The 21,287-nt window shown below is 38.0% G+C and overlaps 1 protein-coding gene across 1 annotated transcript in view; it reads right to left on the bottom strand.

Moving 5' to 3' along the window:
• Positions 1 to 1,261: 1,261 nt before the first annotated feature.
• TDRD5 (tudor domain containing 5) overlaps positions 1,262 to 21,287 on the bottom strand; it is an 88,472-nt gene continuing 68,446 nt past the window's right edge. Inside the window, exons 15-18 of the mRNA XM_082614686.1 lie at positions 12,234 to 12,416; positions 11,342 to 11,485; positions 6,208 to 6,418; positions 1,262 to 1,721 (exon numbers count right to left, since the gene is read on the bottom strand). Coding sequence (XP_082470812.1) covers positions 1,474 to 1,721; positions 6,208 to 6,418; positions 11,342 to 11,485; positions 12,234 to 12,416 — 786 coding nt within the window. The 3' untranslated portion in view covers positions 1,262 to 1,473. The remainder of the gene's footprint in view (positions 1,722 to 6,207; positions 6,419 to 11,341; positions 11,486 to 12,233; positions 12,417 to 21,287) is intronic.

A 21,287-nucleotide genomic window follows, 5' to 3' on the forward strand; every position in this document is an offset into this window, starting at 1 on the left:
TTAACTGTTCATTGACCCTCCATATAACTCTTCAACTGTCTTCTCCAATAAAGATGTCTGATGGAAAATCACAAAAACCCAGATGGGAAACCTGTTCTTTTCGGGTCAACTATCACTGATGTTTCCAGACTACAGATTTTTGGTCAATTAGTATACCATCATTCTTATAGATATATTGGAATTAAAGGTAAATGTGGATTTTAAAATTTTACTGCATTTAACATGTTTTCTCTAAGATTTTTAAACCAAAACACTCAGTAGTTAGAGACTTTGGGTTAAACTTTGTTTCATGATCACTTCATTCTAAGAAAGAAGTTTCAACCAGTAATACTCTACATTTAAATGCACTCTGATATTTACTCTCATCTCACTCCCTTCCTCAGTGGACATTTTGCTGATTAAGTAACTGAGAAGGAAAGAGGAGACATTCCTTATTGTAGAAAGAGAGAAAAGAACTAGGGGCCAGCTCTGCCATTTAACGCCAAAACAGGAGGCCTTAGAAGAGGGGCTAGAAGGGTGAGAACCTAGTTATATGCAGCGTGCCAGTAATTCACACCTCTTTCTCTGATTTTACCACTAAGAAATGCTTCTGTATTGGATTTTTTTACATTTGGGTATAAGTCTGGTATTTTATCACAAAGAAATTTGTATCACTCACATTCTTTAATTTCACCTTTCAGTCTTTTCTCCTGATGGTTTATACTATGAACTAAACAGAATGTCACATAATAAATTGGACTTCAGAGAACATAATGTTACATAAATGCTTAAACAATACCACTGTTTAACTACTGTTACATTAGGACTCCAGGGAACTATGATGACTTACAGAGATGGCTCAGCTAAGTTTCAACAATCGGTCTCTATAATTTTGTTGTTAGTCTTCAAGAAATTGCCTATATTGAAAGATAGCTTAATATTTTTTAAATGTAAGAGGGTTCACATGACCAAAGCTTCATGGTGTGGATTTTCTTACTGATCCTAGTATTTCAAAGAAATAATGATGGTAAAGATTGGAGTCCTAGATTCTCTCTACGATATAGAAGTTTTCAAATGAGAAAAGGCAGCCTTAAAATTCAGACATCCTTTTTCTGGAGATAGGGATGTGAGAATTTTTGTCTTACTACATATGGATCACAAAACATTAGTTTTTCAGTTTACGTTTATCAGTCATGATATATACAAGAAAAACATTTATAGAAACACAAAAACTCCTTTAAACTACTACATTGAACAAAGGTGAACAAAACCATACAGAAAAAGAAACATCCATAAAAATGAAAATTAACATTAAACATCAATACTTACACAACAAAGTGGACTGTTCGCATAACGAAGCTAACGAAGAGTCACACAGAAAGACAAAAGCATCAACTAACAAAATACTACTTTGTCTCAATACTTCCTTCTTCTTTTGGCCTGGGAGGTCACCAGGCCCTAAGCATCTAGTTTATTTTTTTCCTCCCTGCTCTCTCATGCTTCCATCCTTTTCACACTGGGGTACCAGTGCAGGAGGCTCCTGGATGTGGCTAGCCGTGCAGCAGCTCCTAAGGCAGCAGTGGCTGTGCTTCGAGGAATGTAGAGCTTCTGAGAAATCTGGTGCTCAGGAGACAAAATCAAAGACAGCTGGTCCATGGCTCCCTGACTCTTATCTTTGAACACTGCAATAGCATGGCTACTAGAAAAATCTTCATTCTCTAGGCTCTCTGGAGAGCTTTCCACTGAAAAAGAAAGAAAACACAGGTCTTTTCAAGAGGTTCTCACCCTCTCCCATTCTAGATCTTTACTAACGTGTGTTACAACCATCTTCTGGTTAGGTGGTGCCAATTACCAATGGCAAATCAGAGAGAAAGAGACTCAGAAACCAGTCAAAAAATGGATAGGAGATGAGGATGGGGGATCATGCACAGAGATAAAATAAATCTTGTTAGGATGAGGGCAAAGAAGAGAGGAAAAAATATGTACTTGTGAATAAGGAAGGGAAGATATCTTTCTAGGACATCAAAAAAATAAATTGGATATAATTCCAATTCCAGGGAAGAATCCTTAAGCTCCCTTACTTCCTCCTCTCAGCAGTGAGCAAAATGGTGTCCCACGGGCCTTCTCTATTGTGAAAGTGGTTCCAATTCCAAGTCTGCCAGCATAAAAACAAAACTGACCAAACTGACCATAAAAAATGAAAATTAACATTAATTAACATTAACTGTGTTTGCTAAGAAATTCCAAAAGCCAATTATTAACCACAAAAAGAATTCCTTGGGAATTAGTTTAACTAAGAAGAAATAATCTTTTCAATGGAATAAACTGCTGGGAACTCCATGCTGAGAGTTCTTAATAGCCACGGAAGTGGATACTAGCATCCTCACATGTGTACTCTAGACCAGGGCTACTGAAGGAGCTGGTCTATGAATTGTTTGAACCTGCCTGCAATGAGAGCAGGAGCTTTTGCCAACATATAAGCCAACACACTGCTTCCTTCAAGAAAGTCCTCCTCTAGGAAAAAAAAAAAATCTAGGGGAGCTAAACAATGTGCTATTGTGTTGTCCATCATCACAAATGCTTCATAGACTAGTATCGGTATGCTGACTACATTCTGAAAAGCACTGCTGTAGACCTTAAAATTACAGATTTCAAAAATTCAGAAAAAAATCAGGCATAATCCAATATCTTATTCATCTTTGCATCTTTAGCATCTAGCAGCAGTAGCATGTGGTACATGTGCCATACATTTATGATAAATTAAATTAAGGAGAATTTTACAGGGTATTCTAAAAAGTAAAACTCTGACCGCAAGACTATAATTAATGCCCACTAGAGTGGAAAAGAGACAGTGAGTGCTAGTGAAATAATGGGGCTTTACAGGAAGTCATTGATGAGCTCAGATTTTAAAAGGTATAAAAACATGAAAGCCGGGACACATGATGAAAGAATTTAAAAGAGTAGCAAAACTTCTGCTTCCAGACATGATGCTAATTAAACAGGGATTGAAAAATAATCTCTCCTGCTTTAAACACTGAAAAACTGGACAAAGTATATAAAACAACAGCTTTCAGACACTGAACAACAAGCTCAGAGGACAGTGTTCCCTGAGAGACGGGAAACAAAGTGAGCCCTACAAGTGCCTGAGCTCACTGTCAAAATAAAGCCCAGGCTGCAGTACAGGGAGGGAGAGTCCACATTGAGCCTGGAGGTCTCACTGTGTTGAGAAGACAGAGTTTGGAATTCATGGAGGCCAGGTGTCTGGAATTCGTGGGGGAAAAGTACAAGTGAAGAGGCAGCTGCAGAGAGAGAAGAAGCTGGAGACCTGCAGAGGTCGCTTTGAGTCTTAGGCTGGGTAGTGATCTGGCTCACGTATGTGAGGGGACCACCAAGGCCAGGGAGAAAACCTACGTGAAAGGAGTAGGCAGAACAAACACTAGGCATTTTATACTGGGGCAAAATAGTTTGTGTTCCCACCAGCTACAGTGTAAAGACGTCCTAACACATAGGACATCAAGTCCCATCAACACCCTCAGAAAGGTACTGCCTAGCAGGGCCAACAGACTTAAGGCTTTTCTAAATCAGCCTAATGAAACCTAAAATAAACACAGAAATAATCAAACCAATTTCAGGTAATTTAATTACATTCCTACCCCCCCAATAAATTATACATACACAGCAGGGAGGGAGGGAAGGAAGGAAGAAGGAAGGGAGGGAGGGAGGGAGGAAGGAAGAAAAAGAGATTCAGCCAACAATATATAATTCAGCATCTGCCATCCAATAAAAAATTACCAGATATACAAAGGAGCAGAGAAATATGACTTGTAATTAGGAGAAAAACCAATCAGTAGAAGCCAATTCAGAAGTGACAGGTGACAGAATGCAGAAATGATACATATGCTAGAATCACAAGACATGGGTATTAAAATAGCTGTCATAAGAACACACCAAGTATTCAAGAAGTGAATGATGAGTATGCTGAAGAGAAAGATGGAAGATATAAAAAAGACCCAAACCAAACCCTAGAGATTATAAATTGAACTTCTGAGATGAAAAATATACTGGATGGGAAAAGAACATATTAAACACTGAACAGGAAAAGGTTATACTATGCTCATAGATCAGAAGACTCAATATTGTTAACACGTCACTTCTCCCCAACTTGATCTAGAGATTTAAAAAAAATCCCAATAAACTTTTAGCAGGCTTTCAGTAGAAATTAAATTAATCCTAAAATTCATATGGAATATGACCTAGAATAATAGCCAAAACAATTTGAAAAAGAAGAAATTTATATGATTTCAACACTTATTATAAAGCCACAAAAATCAAGACAGTGGTATAAAGGCAGACGTAATAGTAATAGAACAGAATGAAAGTCCAGAAATAGACCCTCACATATACAACTTAATTGGCTTTTGACAAAGACATCAAGGCAGTTTAATGGAGAAAGGACAGTCTTTTCAATAAATCATGCTGAAACAGCTGAATAATTATATGTAATCAAAATAAACATTGATCCTTACATCACACCATACACAAAAATTAACGAATTGGATCACAGACCTAATGCAGGACCTAAAACTACAGAATTTTTATAAGAAAATGTAGGAGAAAGTCTTAGTTACTTGAGTTAGGAAAGATTTCTAAATAGGACACAAAAAGTTCAAACTATAAAGGAAAAAAAATTAACAAATCTGATTTCATCAAAAGGAAAACTTTTGCTCTTCCAAGGATGCTGTTAAGGAAATGAAAAGGCAAGCCACTTACCTGAAATATTTGCAACAGATGTATCTGACAAAGGTTCTGTATCCAGAATAAAGAAGTTTTACAAATCAATAAAAAGAAGATAATCCGATAAAAATGCACAAATACTTGAACAGGCAATTCACTAAAGAAGATATACAGATGGTACATAAACACATGAAAACATAGTCAACATCACTGGCAAATAGGGAAATGTAAATTAAAACCACAATAAGATACCACCACACACCCACTAGAATGGTAAAAGTTTAAAAGACTGGCAATATAATATGTTGCCAAGAAGATGAAGCAATCAGAACTTACTTATATCGCTAGTGTGAATTACCAAATGGTTCAGCCACTTTGGAAAACATTTTGGCAGTTCTTAAAAAGTTAAACAGGGGCTTCCCTGGTGGTGCAGTGGTTAAGAATCCGCCTGCCAATGCAGGGGACACAGGTTCCATCCCTGGTCCAGGAAGATCCCATGTGCCGCAGAGTAACTAAGCCTGTGCGCCACAACTACTGAGCCTGAGCTCAAGAGCCCGCGAGCCACAACTACTGAGCCCGTGTGCCACAACTACTGAAGCCCGCACGCTTACAGACCATGCTCCGCAACAAGAGAAGCCACTGCAATGTTAAGCCCGTGCACTGCAACAAAGGGTAGCCCCCACTCGCTGCAACTAGAGAAAGCCCATGCGCAGCAACAAAGACCCAACGCAGCCAAAAATAAATAAATAAATAGATAGATTTATTAAAAAGAAAAGTTAAACATTAAACATGCAGTTAGCATATGACCCAGCAATTCCACTCCAAGGTACTTGCTGAATAGAAATAAAAAACATATGTCTACACAAAGAGCTGTATGTGAACACTCACAGCAGCTTTATTCATAATGGCCCAAATCTGGAAACAATCCAGATGTCTGTCATCTGGTGAACAGATAAACAAATTGTGGTATTTCTATACAACTGGGTACTACTCAACAATGAATAGGAACAAACTTTAGACACCAACAACAACATAAATGAATCTCTAAAAATCACGCTAAATGAAAGAAATCAGACATAAAAACGACATACTGTATGACTCCCTTTATATGAAATTCTAGAAAAGGAAAAGTAACATGCCAGAAGCCAGAAAGTAGGGGTAGGGAATGACTGCAAAGGGATATGAGGAAGCCTTTTAGACTGACGGAAATACTCTATTATCATGACTGTGGTGCTTATTACAAGACTGTACACATTTGTCAGAACTCAGAGCATTGTACACTTAAAAACTGGCAAATTTTCCTGTGCATAAACCTGACCCCGCCACCCCCCAAATTGCAGAAAAAAAGAAGAGTGGCAAAGTGAAAGGGAACAATTGGAGGAGTTCAGACAAATGCTAACATCAGCAATTTTTCAAGTCATGTTCTGAAAAGATAAATGAAGGTTTTTAACAACATGGCAAACCATTGCATTTGTCAACTGTATGTCAACCTACCTGAACCAGAGTGTTTTTGTGGGTAATCGACCACTGCAGGAGTTGAGTTGAGTGCTGCTGTGGACAGCTGAATTTGCTTTGGCCAAGTCTCAATGCTGCTAGGCTCAAACTGGCCACCTTCTGCTGACTGCTGTGACTGGATAAAAGAGATGTAGGACTCCTCCAATTCGGGCAACGTGGGAGAATCTGAGCAACTCTTTAAGTTTGGTTGCTACAGAATGGGGAAAATGGGGCAAAAGCATGAAAAGTAACTGTTAGTTCAACAGTAAGAATTAAGTCTATTTTGTTTCCTTACTTATATACAAAAGAATATTTTCATATCATAATTAATAAATAAAACTCCCCACTTTAAAAAATCTAGATACTCTCTGGAAAACAAGTCCTTCTCTAACTTAGTAACCATTAATTCAAGAAGCGTTTATTGAATGCATATTATGAGCAAACATGGTACTGAGGGCTGCCAAGGAAGAACGGCAGGAAATGAGAGAAATAACATTCACTGAGCACTCATTGTCAGGCACAATGCTAGGTTCTTGGCATGTGTTTCTTCAATGAAACATCAGAACGTTTTTCTAGGTTAGGTGTTGTTACATCTTCTTTATTAACGCTTCCTTTACTTAGCATAATGCTTTTTTACAAGAGGATTACCAAGTTATCCAATGTCAACCAGTAAGCGACAAGGCAGAGATGAACTCAGGCTAGCCTATGTTCTCTCTGCTCCATCACACCGCCTCCCAGTAAATACGATCCCTGTCCCTAAGGAGCTCACAGTCCTCGGCTAGGGAAACAGTACACGTGCTGCAGGTGGCCATGAAGAAGGCATTAACTGCATTCCGCAGCATCAACAACATGCTAGGAGAACACAAAGGACTTAAAGGAAGGCTCCTCAGAAGAAGTGACAAACTGGAGTACTAAGAGTCAGGGTTTGAGAGGAAAAGATGAACTTCCCAAACAAAGCCTCGATTTGGGCTAAAGTGAATGAAGTGCCAAATTTTAATCAATAGATCCTATATCCTACCACAGAGTTGCTGCTGAAATAGCCACAGTTTACGGTGACTCAGAGAATTCGTCTTCTGTGATGCTAGCTAACTGGCACTGACGATTAAGTGGGCCCCATCAGGACCAGGCCGTAACGAACCAACCTAAGTGGCTTACAGCCTGGGATCTGCCCAGGGTAAACTGAAACAAAATTTATACAGACAGAAAATGTAGCTTTGTGTGTTCTTTAGGCTGTGGAGTAGACATTTAATATCAGCTGGCATTCCTTTTGCATTCCTTTTTTCTTCCATTACAAAACACCTTGTTCATTTTCAAACATGGCTGGCATGGATGTGACTGATATATAATTATGTCATATACAAATGGCTGTGCCCCTTTATTTGGCAGCAAAAATGAAAACCCTAAAAGTCCACATAGCTATCCTGCCATACAATATGCTACTTCAGGAGAGCAAAGAGCTGGATTCAAATTTTTGCTTAATTTATGCAACTTCATGTATGTGCTTTAGCTACCCTTTAAGTTTATTCTCACTGAAAATTAGGTTCTTTCAATAAAGCTTCAGTGATAATTAAGTAAATATTAATATGGCAAACTTTTAGAGCTGGAAAGATCATTAGTCCAAATCAGTCCTTGCAGAGGATAAACTAAGGCCCCAAAAGCCAACTTGTTCAAACTTGTGGTAAAGACTAAGCCATAGATTACAGAACTCCCAGACAGGTGTTTTTTACACTAAGCCCTGCTGCCTATTTTCAGTAGTTTAACAACAATCAAAATCAGAAACAGTTTTTTAAAAGCTGTATCTTTTTTCTTTCCTGATAAATATGATTTTGAAGAAAGACAAATTGTTAAAACATATTTAAATGCATTCTGACAGCTTTTCACACTGGAAAAAAGAACACAGGTGAATGCCTTCTAAATTTGTATGCCAGTACTGAAAGCAAGTACTTGTGGTCAACTTAAGCACTTAATTGAAAAGTAAGAGTCTCTTCCTCTAAACAGTGGTTTAGAGTGCTGCTGCTCAAAATGTGATTCACCATCAAGCAGCTTTAGCATCACCTGGAAGCTTGTAAGACATGGAGAACTTCAGTCCCCATACCAGATCTGCTCAATCAGAATCTGCATTTTCACAAGATTCTCAGGTGATCTGTATGAACATTATAGTTTGAGAAGCATTGCTCTACCAGATTTATCCCTCTGTAGTTATCAACTACTGACTCCCTCGTAGTTGTCTGAAAATATACCTTTATGGAATTAGAGGTTAGTAGCAGATTTTCAAGAAACGTGTTCATGGTTTCTGAAACATTAACTTATGCAATCAAAAGCATAGCCCCAAACCACAATAACATACACCTTCACGCCCACTAGGATGGTTATAATTTTTTTTTTTTTTTTTTGGCGGTACGTGGGCCTCTCACTGCTGTGGCCCCTCCCGTTGCAGAGCATAGGCTCCGGACACACGGGCCCAGCCACTCCGCGGCTTGTGGGATCCTCCCGGACAGGGGCACGAACCCATGTCCCCTGCATCGGCAGGCGGACTCTCAACCACTGCGCCACCAGAGAAGCCCCCTATAATTTTTTAAACTAGATAATAGCAAGTGTTGGCAAAGATGTGGACAAATTGGCTTATATTGCTGGTGGGAATGTAAAATGGTGCAACTGCTTGGAAAAGTCTGGCAATTCCTCAAAACACTAAACACAGAGTTACCATAGGACCCAGCCATTCAACTCTTAGGTATATACCTAAGAAAACTGAAAACATATATCCACATAAAAACACATGCACAAGTGTCACAGCAGCATTATTCATAATAGCAGAAAAATAGAAACAATTCAAATGTCCATCAGCTGATACATGGATAAACAAAACGTGGCCTATCCATACAATGGATTATTCAGCCATAAAAAGAAGTAAAGCACTGGCCTCCCTGGTGGCGCAGTGGTTGAGAGTCCGCCTGCCGATGCAGGGGATACAGGTTCGTGCCCCGGTCTGGGAGGATCCCATATGCCGCGGAGCGGCTGGGCCCGTGAGCCATGGCCGCTGGGCCTGCGCATCCGGAGCCTGTGCTCCGCAACGGGGGAGGCCACAACAGTGAGAGGCCCGCATACCGCAAAAAGAAAAAAAAAAAAAAAAAAAAAGAAGTAAAGCACTGATACATGATACAACATGATGAACCTTGAGAACATTACGCTAAGAAGCCAGACACAAAAGGCCACACACTGTATTGATTCCAATCATATGAAATGTCCTGAAGAATAAGTAAATCAATAGAGAAAGTAAGATGAGTGGTTGCCTGGGGGGAAGAGGGTTGGGGAGGTTGGGTGGGGGTGACAGCTGAAGAATGCAGGGTTTCTTTTTGAGATAATGAAAATGTTCTGAAATTCTTATGGTGATGATGGAGGCACAATATGCTAGTAAACTAGTGAATATACTAAAAGCCATTGAATTGTACATTTTAAATGGGTGAACTGTATGGTATGTATATTATATCTCAATTAAGCTGAGGAGACAGAGGATGGAGTCTGAGCCCCACGAATGTGGAGGAGCTTTGACAATCTCCTCAGGCTTTCAGCCGAGATCTCCAAAGAATCATGCTTTAGGAGTAAGAGCCACATTCAAGGAGTAAAGACAACAGTGAAATACAGCAGTCCTCACCAAACCTAAACCAAGCCTCAATACGTGTGAAGGTGACTGGCTGGTATCTGCCAGCCACTAGACAACTGAACCCTCTTTGGAGGAAGCTATCTCATCCAGAGCCTCTCTAATTTTTTACCCATCATGTTCAACATTCAATTAAAAAGAACCATGAGGGGGCTTCCCCAGTGGCGCAGTGGTTGAGAGTCCGCCTGCCGATGCAGGGGACACGGGTTCACGCCCCAGTCTGGGAAGATCCCGCATGCCGCAGAGCGGCTGGGCCCGTGAGCCATGGCCGCTGAGCCTGCACGTCCGGAGCCTGTGCTCCGCAACGGGAGAGGCCACAACAGTGAGAGGCCCGCATACTGCAAAAAAAAAAAGAACCATGAGGTATGCTCCGCCTGTCTTTCCCCTCCCCTGAATGCCCAAAACAGGATCAAATGACAAGATCAAATAGAGAAAAGACAGTAAGAACACACTCAAAGGTAATTCAGATATTGAAATCATCTGCGAAAAACTTTAAAATAACTATGATTAACATGTTCAAGAAAATGGAAGTTACAGACAAAATTGAGGAAAATATGGAGAAAACAGAGAACTGGAATCTATAAAATAAAGAATCAGGGCTTCCCTGGTGGCGCAGTGGTTGAGAGTCCACCTGCCAATGCAGGGGACACGGGTTCGTGCCCCGGTCTGGGAAGATCCCACATGCCGCGGAGTGGCTAGGCCCGTGAGCCATGGCCGCTGAGTCTGTGCGTCCAGAGCCTGTGCTCCGCAACGGGAGAGACCACAGCAGTGAGAGGCCTGCGTACCGCAAGAAAAAAAAAAAAAGGAACACTAAAGTCAGAAATATGGGAAATTAAACATCATACTCCCGAACAACCAATGGGTTGAAAAAGATCAAAGGTAATTAGAAAATATTATGAGACAGACAAAAATGAAAACACAGAGTATACCAAAATTTATGGGATGCAGCAAAGGAAGAATTAAGAGGGATGTTTCTAGCAATAAGACATTAAAAACACATTAAAAAAGGAAGAAAGATCTCAAACAACTCAATTTTACACCTTAAGGAACTAAGAAAAGAAGAACAAACTAAGACCAAAGTTAGCAGAAGGAAATAGTAAAAATTAGAGCAGAAAAACAAACGGATTTTATTCCAGGGTTAGTGTTTTCTGCCAAAGCAACAAAAAGAAAAAAACTGGCCTAGATGATAGGACAGATACAGAACTTAAAATGTATGGTTAAGTGAAAATACCTGTTTTCTCTATCCCTAATGTAGAGGCTTAATCAATCTTTTAATTCTAGTCTCAGAATTTTTTTCTGGAGAGATGAATAACTATAGTAAGTTAACTGAAATTTATTTTTAAATAAACATACATTTTTATGTATATGTATTGTTCCAAATGCTAAGAGAGGGATCATTAACCAGAATTTTACTTTCTAAAAATGAAAGTATTTCCTCATGAAAACTTGTAACAATAACATTCATTAGACATTTACCTTTTGAATTCTGGTTGTGCCAGTATTTTTTTCTTGAGCACCCAGTCCTTCTGGTTTTTGAACTTCTACTTTCTTCCCACTCACAAGGCCTGAAGGCTGCCATGGATCATCCCATATATCTTTGGGTGTAGAAAAACACCAATCCTATAGAGAAAAAAATTGCAACAATAAACTGAGATATAGTGCCATATGATCCAAATGGAGGATAACTTGGGCAAGGTAAAGGCAAAGAGGCAATGTATACTAAACAAGAAAAGATATTTATTAACTTTCTATATCAGTGTGAGTTTTCCCCCTTGCTTCACTGGTCCATGCCCAATACACTGAATTCCTCTGAATACACAGATCACATAAAAAAAAAACCATAACTCTCTTTGTAGTATCTTCTTTAATACTGTTTTCATGGTTAGATGATTTTCATGATCATCCGGTATTTAAATGGCACAAATAACAAGGGGCAACTTAAGTGCTGATATTTCTTCTTTCTAAGAGCTGGTGGAAAATAAATTAAAATGTAAATATATAGGGCCCAATATTAGTAAATATACTCACTGCAGAGATCCAGACATAATATTACAAGGCAATGCAATAAAAATTAAATTAGGGAAAACTGTTTATTTCTAGATCCTAAGGCTGTGACTAGGTGCCAATGGTAAAACAAAAATCATAATGATGGATAGGATAGATAGCCACAATAAGTCCATGGTTTACTCTCCCCTGCTTCATCCCTAACACTACCATCTTTGGTGGGGGTGGGAATACATTCTTCTGAATTATTGTCTGATTAATCCCTATGAAATGCAGAATGCATAGCTTTTTTGAGGCTTGGACAATTACATTAATATTTCCTTTTCCAGTAGTGATTTGCTTTATGTTTTCCCAAGGATCTAACCTTCTGTGGCATTTCTTTACATGATGAATATGGTTTCTCTCCACCAAGCCTTGAGGTAGATAAGTGGGAGGCAGTATCACTTCCTTCTCCCATTCCAGCCTGCAAAGGTATCCAGTTCTCATCCCATATATCATCACCTATGGTTACTGACTCCAGGCATGGCATTCCAGTGGGAATCTCATCCTAGAATGTATCAGGTGACAAATAAAACTTTAATTTATGGTTCCTGTATGGATACATTTTGAAATTTAGGTTTACAATTTTTCCTAACTCCAGGTAAAGATGGCAGTTCGAGTACATAATTTATTACTCTCTCTCCTGACACATCACCAAAATAAAATAATTTAAGGTATAAACTTATGGTCAAAGAGAATGTAAAAGGAGAAAACATCACCTATGTTCTGGATACAGGAAATCAGACAACTGACAACTTATTATGCAATCCTGAGAAAGTGGAATCCTGAGCTTGGAGCAGGAAAAACTGAGAGTCAACCCAAATTTATACTATAAATACTGCAAAAGTTCAGGAATTGCTCCTACAGAGTTTTTGGAATTGAGGGTGTAAAGTGGGAATGAAAACAAGAGCTCTCGTTAAAAGTCTGTGTAAGAAGCAGTTAGATCTCCAGGTACCCTCCCTTATTTAAAAAACCCAGGAAACTACACCTCTTCCTCCTGCTGGAAGACTAGAGGTCTTCTGGAGGGTAAAGCTGAGGATAGTGCAAGTACACAATAAAAACAGTAGAATTAAATGAAGCGTTGTTTTATACTGAATATAGAGCTCTGTCACTGTCTTTTTGATAGCAGGACAGAGATGAGAGTAAAGAATGCACAAACTTGAAGATAGATCCATTCTGATTATCCAGTCTGAACAACTGAGAAAAAAATTGGGAAAACAAACAAACGTACATACAAAAATAGAGCCTCAGGGAACTATGGGACAATACCAAAAGGTTTAACATTTGTGTCGTCAAAGTGCAAGAAAAAGGGGCTTCCCTGGTGGCGCAGTGGTTGGGAGTCTGCCTGCCGATGCAGGGGACGCGGGTTCGTGCCCCAGTCCGGGAGGATCCCACATGCCGCGGAGCGGCTGGGCCCGTGAGCCATGGCTGCTGAGCCTGCGCATCCGGAGCCTGTGCTTCGCAACGGGAGAGACCACAACAATGAGAGGCCCACATACCGCAAAAAAAAAAAAAAAAAAAACAACACACACACACACACAAAAAAAAAGTGCAAGAAAAAGAAGAGAAAGAATGCAGTGTAGAAAAGTTATTTGAAGAAATATGTCTGAAAACTTCCCAAATTTGGTTTGGGAAGACACAGACCTACAGATTCGAAAAGGTTAGCAAAACTCAAACAGGATAAACTCAAAGAAATTCATGCCTACATAGATTACGATCAACATGGTGAAAACTAAAGACAAACAAATATCTTGAATGAAGCCAAAGAAAAATTACACATTATTATAGTGGAACAACAATTTCAACACTGCACATCTTGTATCAGAAAACATGAAAGCTAGAAGGAAGTGAAATGGAATTTTTAAAGGGTTGAAAGAAAAGAACTGGCAACCTAGAATTCTACATCCAGCAAAAGCGTCCTTTAAGAATGAAGATGAAATAAATACATTCTCAGTGAAGAAAACAAAAATAATTTGCTTTCCACAGACTTGCCCTAAAAGAATCATTAAAGGGAGTTCTTTGAATAGAAAGGAGATGATACCAGAAGGAAACTTGGAATATCAGAAATAAAGGAAGAGCAACAGAAAAAGTAGATATCTGGTTAAATATAATAGACTATTCCCCTCTTGAATTTTTCAGAATGTTTGAAGATGGAAAGCAAAAAATATAACATTATAAATTCTCAATATACATAGTTATTATACATAGTAGAAAATAAAGAAGGTGGGAAGGGGTAAAGACCTATATTGTAGTAAGATAGCTACATTCCACTTGAAGTGGTAAATATTGATTAAGTCCACTGTGAAAAGCCAAAGATGTATATTGTAATTCCTAGAGTAATCAGTACAAAACTATACATATAGGGGCTTCCCTGGTGGCGCAGTGGTTGAGAGTCCGCCTGCCGATGCAGGGGACGCGGGTTCGTGCCCCTGTCCGGGAGGATCCCACATGCCGCGGAGCGGCTGGGCCCGTGAGCCATGGCTGCTGGGCCTGCGCGTCCAGAGCCTGTGCTCCGCAACGGGAGAGGCCACAACAGTGAGAAGCCCGCATAATGCAAAAAAAAAAAAAAAAAAAAAAAAAAACTATACATATACAATGAAAATGTAATAAGTAAATTAAAATAGGCTACTAAAGAAGAATGCTAAATAATAAAAGAATACTACCAAAAAACTGTGGTACTAAAAGAAGAAAGGAAGAGCAAAGGATGAATAGAAAAATAATAAAATGGTAGACCTAAAATCAAAACATATTGATAAGGCTTCCCTGGTGGCGCAGTGGTTGAGAGTCTGCCTGCCAGTGCAGGGGACACGGGTTCGTGCCCCAGTCCGGGAAGATCCCACATGCCGCGGAGCGGCTGGGCCTGTGAGCCATGGCCGCTGAGCCTGCACGTCCGGAGCCTGTGCTCCGCAATGGGAGATGCCACAGCAGTGAGAGGCCCGCATACTGGGGAAAAAAAAAACATATTGATAATTTTATTAAATGTGAATGGACTAAACATACTAATTAAAATTCAGATTGTTGTGCCTGGACCTAACCCTTCCCACCTGCAGGCTGGAACCAGCCCTGGGACACCCAGAACCCTGCAGCCAGCTGTGCTGGAAACCAGCTCCACCACCAGCAGACTGGCACTGCAGAACCAGCCGACCCAGAACCTGGCCCAAGCCACCACACAAGGCAGGGCCTGGCAACCAACCAGGCTGAGAGCCAGCCTTGACTACCAGTGCACCCACAGTAGTGGGCCCAGTCACTAGAGAAGGGCCCATGCAGCCCACATGGGGGCATCCCTATAGAATATAGCTCTGGTGACCAAAGGGGAGTGTGCTGCTGGGCCCCACATGACGTCTCCTATATAAGGCCACTTTCCAAGAGCAGGATATGGAACAAACTAACCCAATATGTAGATCTAAACACAGAGAACTAGGCAAAATGAAAAAGAGGAATATGTTCCACATGAAGGAGTAAGACAAAACCCTAGGAAAGGAACTAAGTGGATATAAGCAATTTACCTAATAAAGAGTTTAAGGTAATGATCATAAGTATGCTCAACAAATGCAGAAGAAGAATGGATGAACACAGTGAGAAGTTTAACAAAGAATTATAAAATATATAGAAGACCCAAACAGAGCTGAAGAATACAATAACGGAAATAAAAAATGCACTAAAATATCAACGGTAGATTATATGGTACAGAGGAACATATCAGAAAACTGGAAGACAGAGTAGTGGAAATTACCCAAACTGAACAGAAAAAATAATTTTTTAAAATGAGGATAGTTTAATAAGAGGCCTCTGGGACATCAAGCATGCTAACATTCACATTATACAGGGGTCCTGGAAAGAGAAGAAAGAGAGAGAAAGGGGCAGAGAACTTACCTGAAGATGTAAATAGCTGAAAACTTCCCTAATTTGGGAAAGGACACAGATATCCAGGTCCAGGAACCACAAAGAGTCCCAAACAAGATGAACCTAGAGGTCCACACCAAGACACATTATATTTAAAATGATAGAAATTAAAGATAAAGAGAGAACCTTAAAAGCAGAGAGAGAAAAGCAACTAGTTATATATAAGAGAACTCCCATAAGACTATCAGCTGACTTCTCAGCAGAAACTTTGCAGGCCAGAAGGGAGTGGCATGATGTATGTCTTCAACCAAGAATACTCTATCCAGTAAGGCTATAATTCAGATTTGAAGGAGAGATAAAGAGTTTTAAAGACAAGCAAAAGCCAAAAGAGTTCAGCATCAGTTTTACAAGAAATGTTAAAGGGACTTCTCTAAGCAGAAAAGACCACAACTAGACATATAAAAATTATAAAAGGAAAATCTCATTGGTAAAAGCAAACATACAGTAAAGGTAGTAGATCAGCTACTTATAAAGCTAATAGGAAGGTTAAAAGATAAAAGTAGTAAAATAATCTATAACCACAATAAGTAGTTAAGAGATACATAAAACAGAAAGATGTAAAATATGATGTCAAAAAAACACTATATGTGAGGTGGGGGAGGGAGTAAAACTGCAGGGTTGTTACAGTGTGTTTGAACTTGAGATCAGCAACTTAAAATAACTATATATATATGCCTTTAAAACTTTACATATATGTGTGTGTGTATATATATATATATATACACACACACACATACAGAGAGAAAGAGAGGGAGAGGGAGGGAGGAAAAGGGGGAGAGTTAGTTATATATAAACCTCATGGTAACCCCAAACCAAAACTCTATAATAGATATACACAAAGAGAAAGAAATCCAAACATAACACTAAAGATAGTCATCAAATCACAAGGAAAATGAGCAAAAGAGGAAAGGAACAAAAAGAACTACCAGAACCAATCAACAAAATGGCAATAAGTATATATCTATCAGTAACCGCTTTAAATGTAAATGGACTAAATGCTCCAATCAAAAGACCCAGATTGGCTGAATGGATTTAAAAAAAAAAAAAAGACCCATCTAAATGCTGCCTACAAGAGACTCACATCAGATCTAAAGACACACACAGACTGAAAGGGAGGGGATGGAAAAAAGATATTCCATGCAAATGGAAATGAAAAGAAAGCTAGGTTAGCAATACTTATATCAGACAAAACAGACTTAAAACAAAGACTGTAACAAGAGACAAAGAAGGATATTACATAATGATAAGAGATTAATCTAACAAGAAGATGTTACAATTGTAAGTATATACACACCCAACACTGGAGCACATATATACCTAAAGCAAATGGTAATAAACATAATGGATTTTATTATAAACAATAATAGTAGGGGACTTTAACACTCCACTTACATCAATGGACAGATCATCCAGATAGAAAAATTAATAAGGAAACACTGGCCTTAGATGACACAGACCAATTGGACTTAATAGAGATATATAGAATATTCCATCCAAAAGCAGCAAAATCACATTCTTTGTATGTGTACATGGAACATTCTGCAGGATGGATCACATGCTAGGCCACAAAACAAGTCTCAATAAATTTAAGAAGACTGACATCATATTAAGCATTCTCTGACCACAATGGTACGAGACTATGGAAGTCAACTACAAGAAAAAGCTGCAAAAAAACCACCAACACATGGAGGCTAAACAATATGCTACTAATCAAAAATGGGTCACTGAAGAAATCAAAGAGGAACTTTTAAAAATACCTGGAGACAAATGAAAATGGAAACACAATGATCTAAAAAATCTATGGGATGCAGCAAAAGCAGTTCTAAGACGGAAGTTTATAACAATACAAGCTACAAACAAGAAAACAAGGAAACAAGAAAAATCTCGAATATACAATCTAACCTTATATCCACAGGAACTAGAAAAAGAGAAACAAACAAAACCCAAAGTTAGTAGAAGGAAGGAAATAATAAAGATAAAAATATTGTAGAAATAAATGAAAGAGAGACTAAAACAACAATAGAAAAGATCAATGAAACTAAGAGCTGGTTCTTTGAAAAGATAAACAAAATTGATAAACCTTTAGCCAGACTCATCAAGAAAAAGAGTGGGCCCAAATAAATAGAATCAGAAATGAAAGAGGAGAAGTTACAACTGATACCCCAGAAATACAATCATACAAGACTACTAAGAACAATTATACACCAACAAATTGGACAACCAAGAAGAAATGGATAAATTCCTAGAAACATGCAATCTTCTAAGACTGAATCAGGAAGAAATAGAAAATCTCAACAGACCTATTACTAGTAATGAAATTGACTCGGTAATTTATAAAAAACTCCCAACAAATAAAAGTCCAGGACCAGATGGCTTCACAGGTGAATTTTACCAAACATTTAAAGAAGAATTAAAACCTATCCTTCTCAAATTATTCCAAAAAATTGAAGAGGAAGGAATGCTTCTGAACTAATTCTATGAGGTCAGCATCACCCTGATACCAAAACCAGACAAAGACACCACAAAAAAAGAAAATTACAGGCCAATATCACTGATGAAGAACTAAACTTGTAATTACCATACAACTCAACAATTGCACTCCTGGATATTTATTCCAAGAACTTATGTTCACATAACAACCTGTGTACAGACATTCATAGCAGCTTCATCTGTAATAGCTAAAAACTAGAAATAGCCCAAATGTCCTTCAACAGGTCAATGATGAAGCAAACTATGACACATACATGCCATGGAATACTACTCAACAATGAAAAGATCTAACTATTGATACATGCAATTACTTGAATTATACTGAGTGAAAATAGCCAATTTCAAAGGGTTACATACTATATGATTTTACATAGCCTTTTTAAATGACAAAATTTTATAAATGGAGAACCAATTAGTGGGGAGAGGGGTGGTGGGAGGGAGTGGGTGGATGGATATAAAAGGGGCAACACAGGGACCCTCGTGATGACAGAATTATCAGTATCTTGACTGTGCTGTTGCATACATGAACCTGCATGTGTTAATACTGTAGAGAACTAAATACACACACACACACAAATAAGTACAAGTAAAACTGGAGAAATCTGAACAAGATTGGTGGATTGTATCAATGTCAATATCCTGATTGTGACACTGTACTACAATTTTGTAAAATGTGACCACTGGGGGAAGTGGGTAAAGATTACATGAGATCTATCTGTATTATTCCTTATAGCCGCACATGAATCTTTTAGTTACCACAATAAAAATGTCAATTAAAAAATAAAAAAGAAATAAAACTAATTCAACATTATCTTTTCCAGAAAACAGAAAAGGAAGAAATGCCTCTAGACTCATTTTATGAGGCCAGCATTACCCTGGTACTAAAACCATACAAAGATAGTACAAGAAAACTACAGACCAATATCCTTCATGGAAATAGACATAACAATATTCAACAAAACATTAGCAAATGGAATCCATAGTGTATAAAAAGAATAATACACGATGACCAAATGGGGTTTATCCCAGGAAAGCCAGTTTAATCCAATATTTAAAGATCAATTAATGTAATATACTATATTAATACAATAAAGGAGAAAACATGATATCAATATATGCAAAAAAATCATTTAACAAAATTCACATCCATGCATGCATGATAAAACTTTTCATCAGGATAACAAAGACATCCTCTCTCACAACTCCTGTTCAACATCGTGTCTGAAATTCTAGCCAGTGCAATAATAAGGCAGGAAGGAAGATAAAGACACACAGATTGGAAAGGAAAAAATAAAGCTGTCCCAATTAGCAGACAACACTATTTTCTATGTAGAAAATCCCAAAGAAATCTACAAAACACCTCCTAGAACTAATAAATGAATTTAGCTAGTTCACACCATACAAGGTTAAAACACAAAAATCAATTTCTACATACTAACAATGAAAATATAGAAACTGAAATAAAAAGATATCATTTATAATTTCTCCCAAAGTAAATTAAATAATTAGATAAGTATTACCTAAGTTAGCTTAATCTTTGTTAGCTTTAAATACCTGAAGATAACAAAACATGTTCTGTGTATTAAAAACTACAACACCTTGATGAAGGAATAAAAGAAAACCTAAATAAATATATATACTGTGTCCACAGATTAAAGATGTTAATTCTCCTCAAATTTATCTACAGATTTAATGAAATTCCAATAAGAATCGCAGATACAGATAAGTTGATTCTAAAATTTAAATGGAAAGGAAAAGGAACCATAATATTAAAAATAATTGTGCAAAAGAGTAAAGTAGGAGGAATCATACTACCTAATTTTAAGAGGTATAAATCTACAGTAATCAAGACTGTATGCTACTGGCAAAGGAATAGACAGATCAATGGAGCAAAATAAAGTCTAGGAATAGTCTCACACAAATATGGACATTTGATTTTTGGAAGGTCTACAAAGACAATTCAATGGAGAAAGCACAGTCTTCTCAACAAATAGCACTAGAACAATTGGACATCCGTATGCAATAAAATGAAACTTAACCTAAATCTCACACCTTATAGTAAAATTAAGTCAAGATGTCTTGACACTGAAAACACTGTACATAAAAGAAAAAAACCTGATAAACTGAACTTTCTCAAAATTAAAAACCTTTCCTGTATGAAAGACACCATTAAGAGACTGAAGCTACAAGTGGCAGAAAATATTTGAAAATCGCAAAACTGACAAAGGGCTATCCAGAACATATCCAGAACAAAAACCCAACAGTAAGAAAGAAAAAAAAACAATCAAAAAATGGGCAAAAGACTTTAATAGGCATTTCACCAAGAAATACATGTGGATGGCAAATAAGCACTTGATAAGATGGTCAGCATCATAGTCATTAGGGAAATGCAGAGTAAAACCACACTGGGATACTACTACATACCTATGAGAATGGCTAAAAATAAAAATTACTGACAATATCAAGTGTTGATAAGATATGGAGCAACTGGAACTCACACACTGCTGGTAGGAATGCAAAATGGTATACCCAGTCTGGAAAACAATTTGACCACATAAACCAGCAATCCTACTCCTGATGTTTATAAAAAAACCTGTACACAAATATTTATAGAAGCTCTATTCATAATTACCAAAACCTGAAATAACCAAAATGTCCTTCAATGCATGAATGGATATACAAACTGTGGTACATCCATACAATAAAATACTATGCATCATCAAAAGAAATGAACTATTGACACATGCAACAATTTGGATGAAGGTACTATGCTGAATCAAAGAAACCCCTATTGGGAAGTTACATACCGTATGATTCCACTTATATGATAGTTCTGAAAAGGTAAAACTACAGTGACAGAAAACATAAATGGTTCCTAGGGGGTTAGGGATTTGGGGAGATGTAATTATAAAGGGGTAGCACCAGGGAGCTTTTTCAGATGATGGAAGCGTTCTGCATCCTGATTGTGGGGGTGGTTACATAAATG

The sequence above is a fragment of the Mesoplodon mirus genome, assembly GCF_964341445.2.
Source record: "Mesoplodon mirus genome assembly, chromosome: 3".
NCBI lineage: Eukaryota > Metazoa > Chordata > Mammalia > Artiodactyla > Ziphiidae > Mesoplodon > Mesoplodon mirus.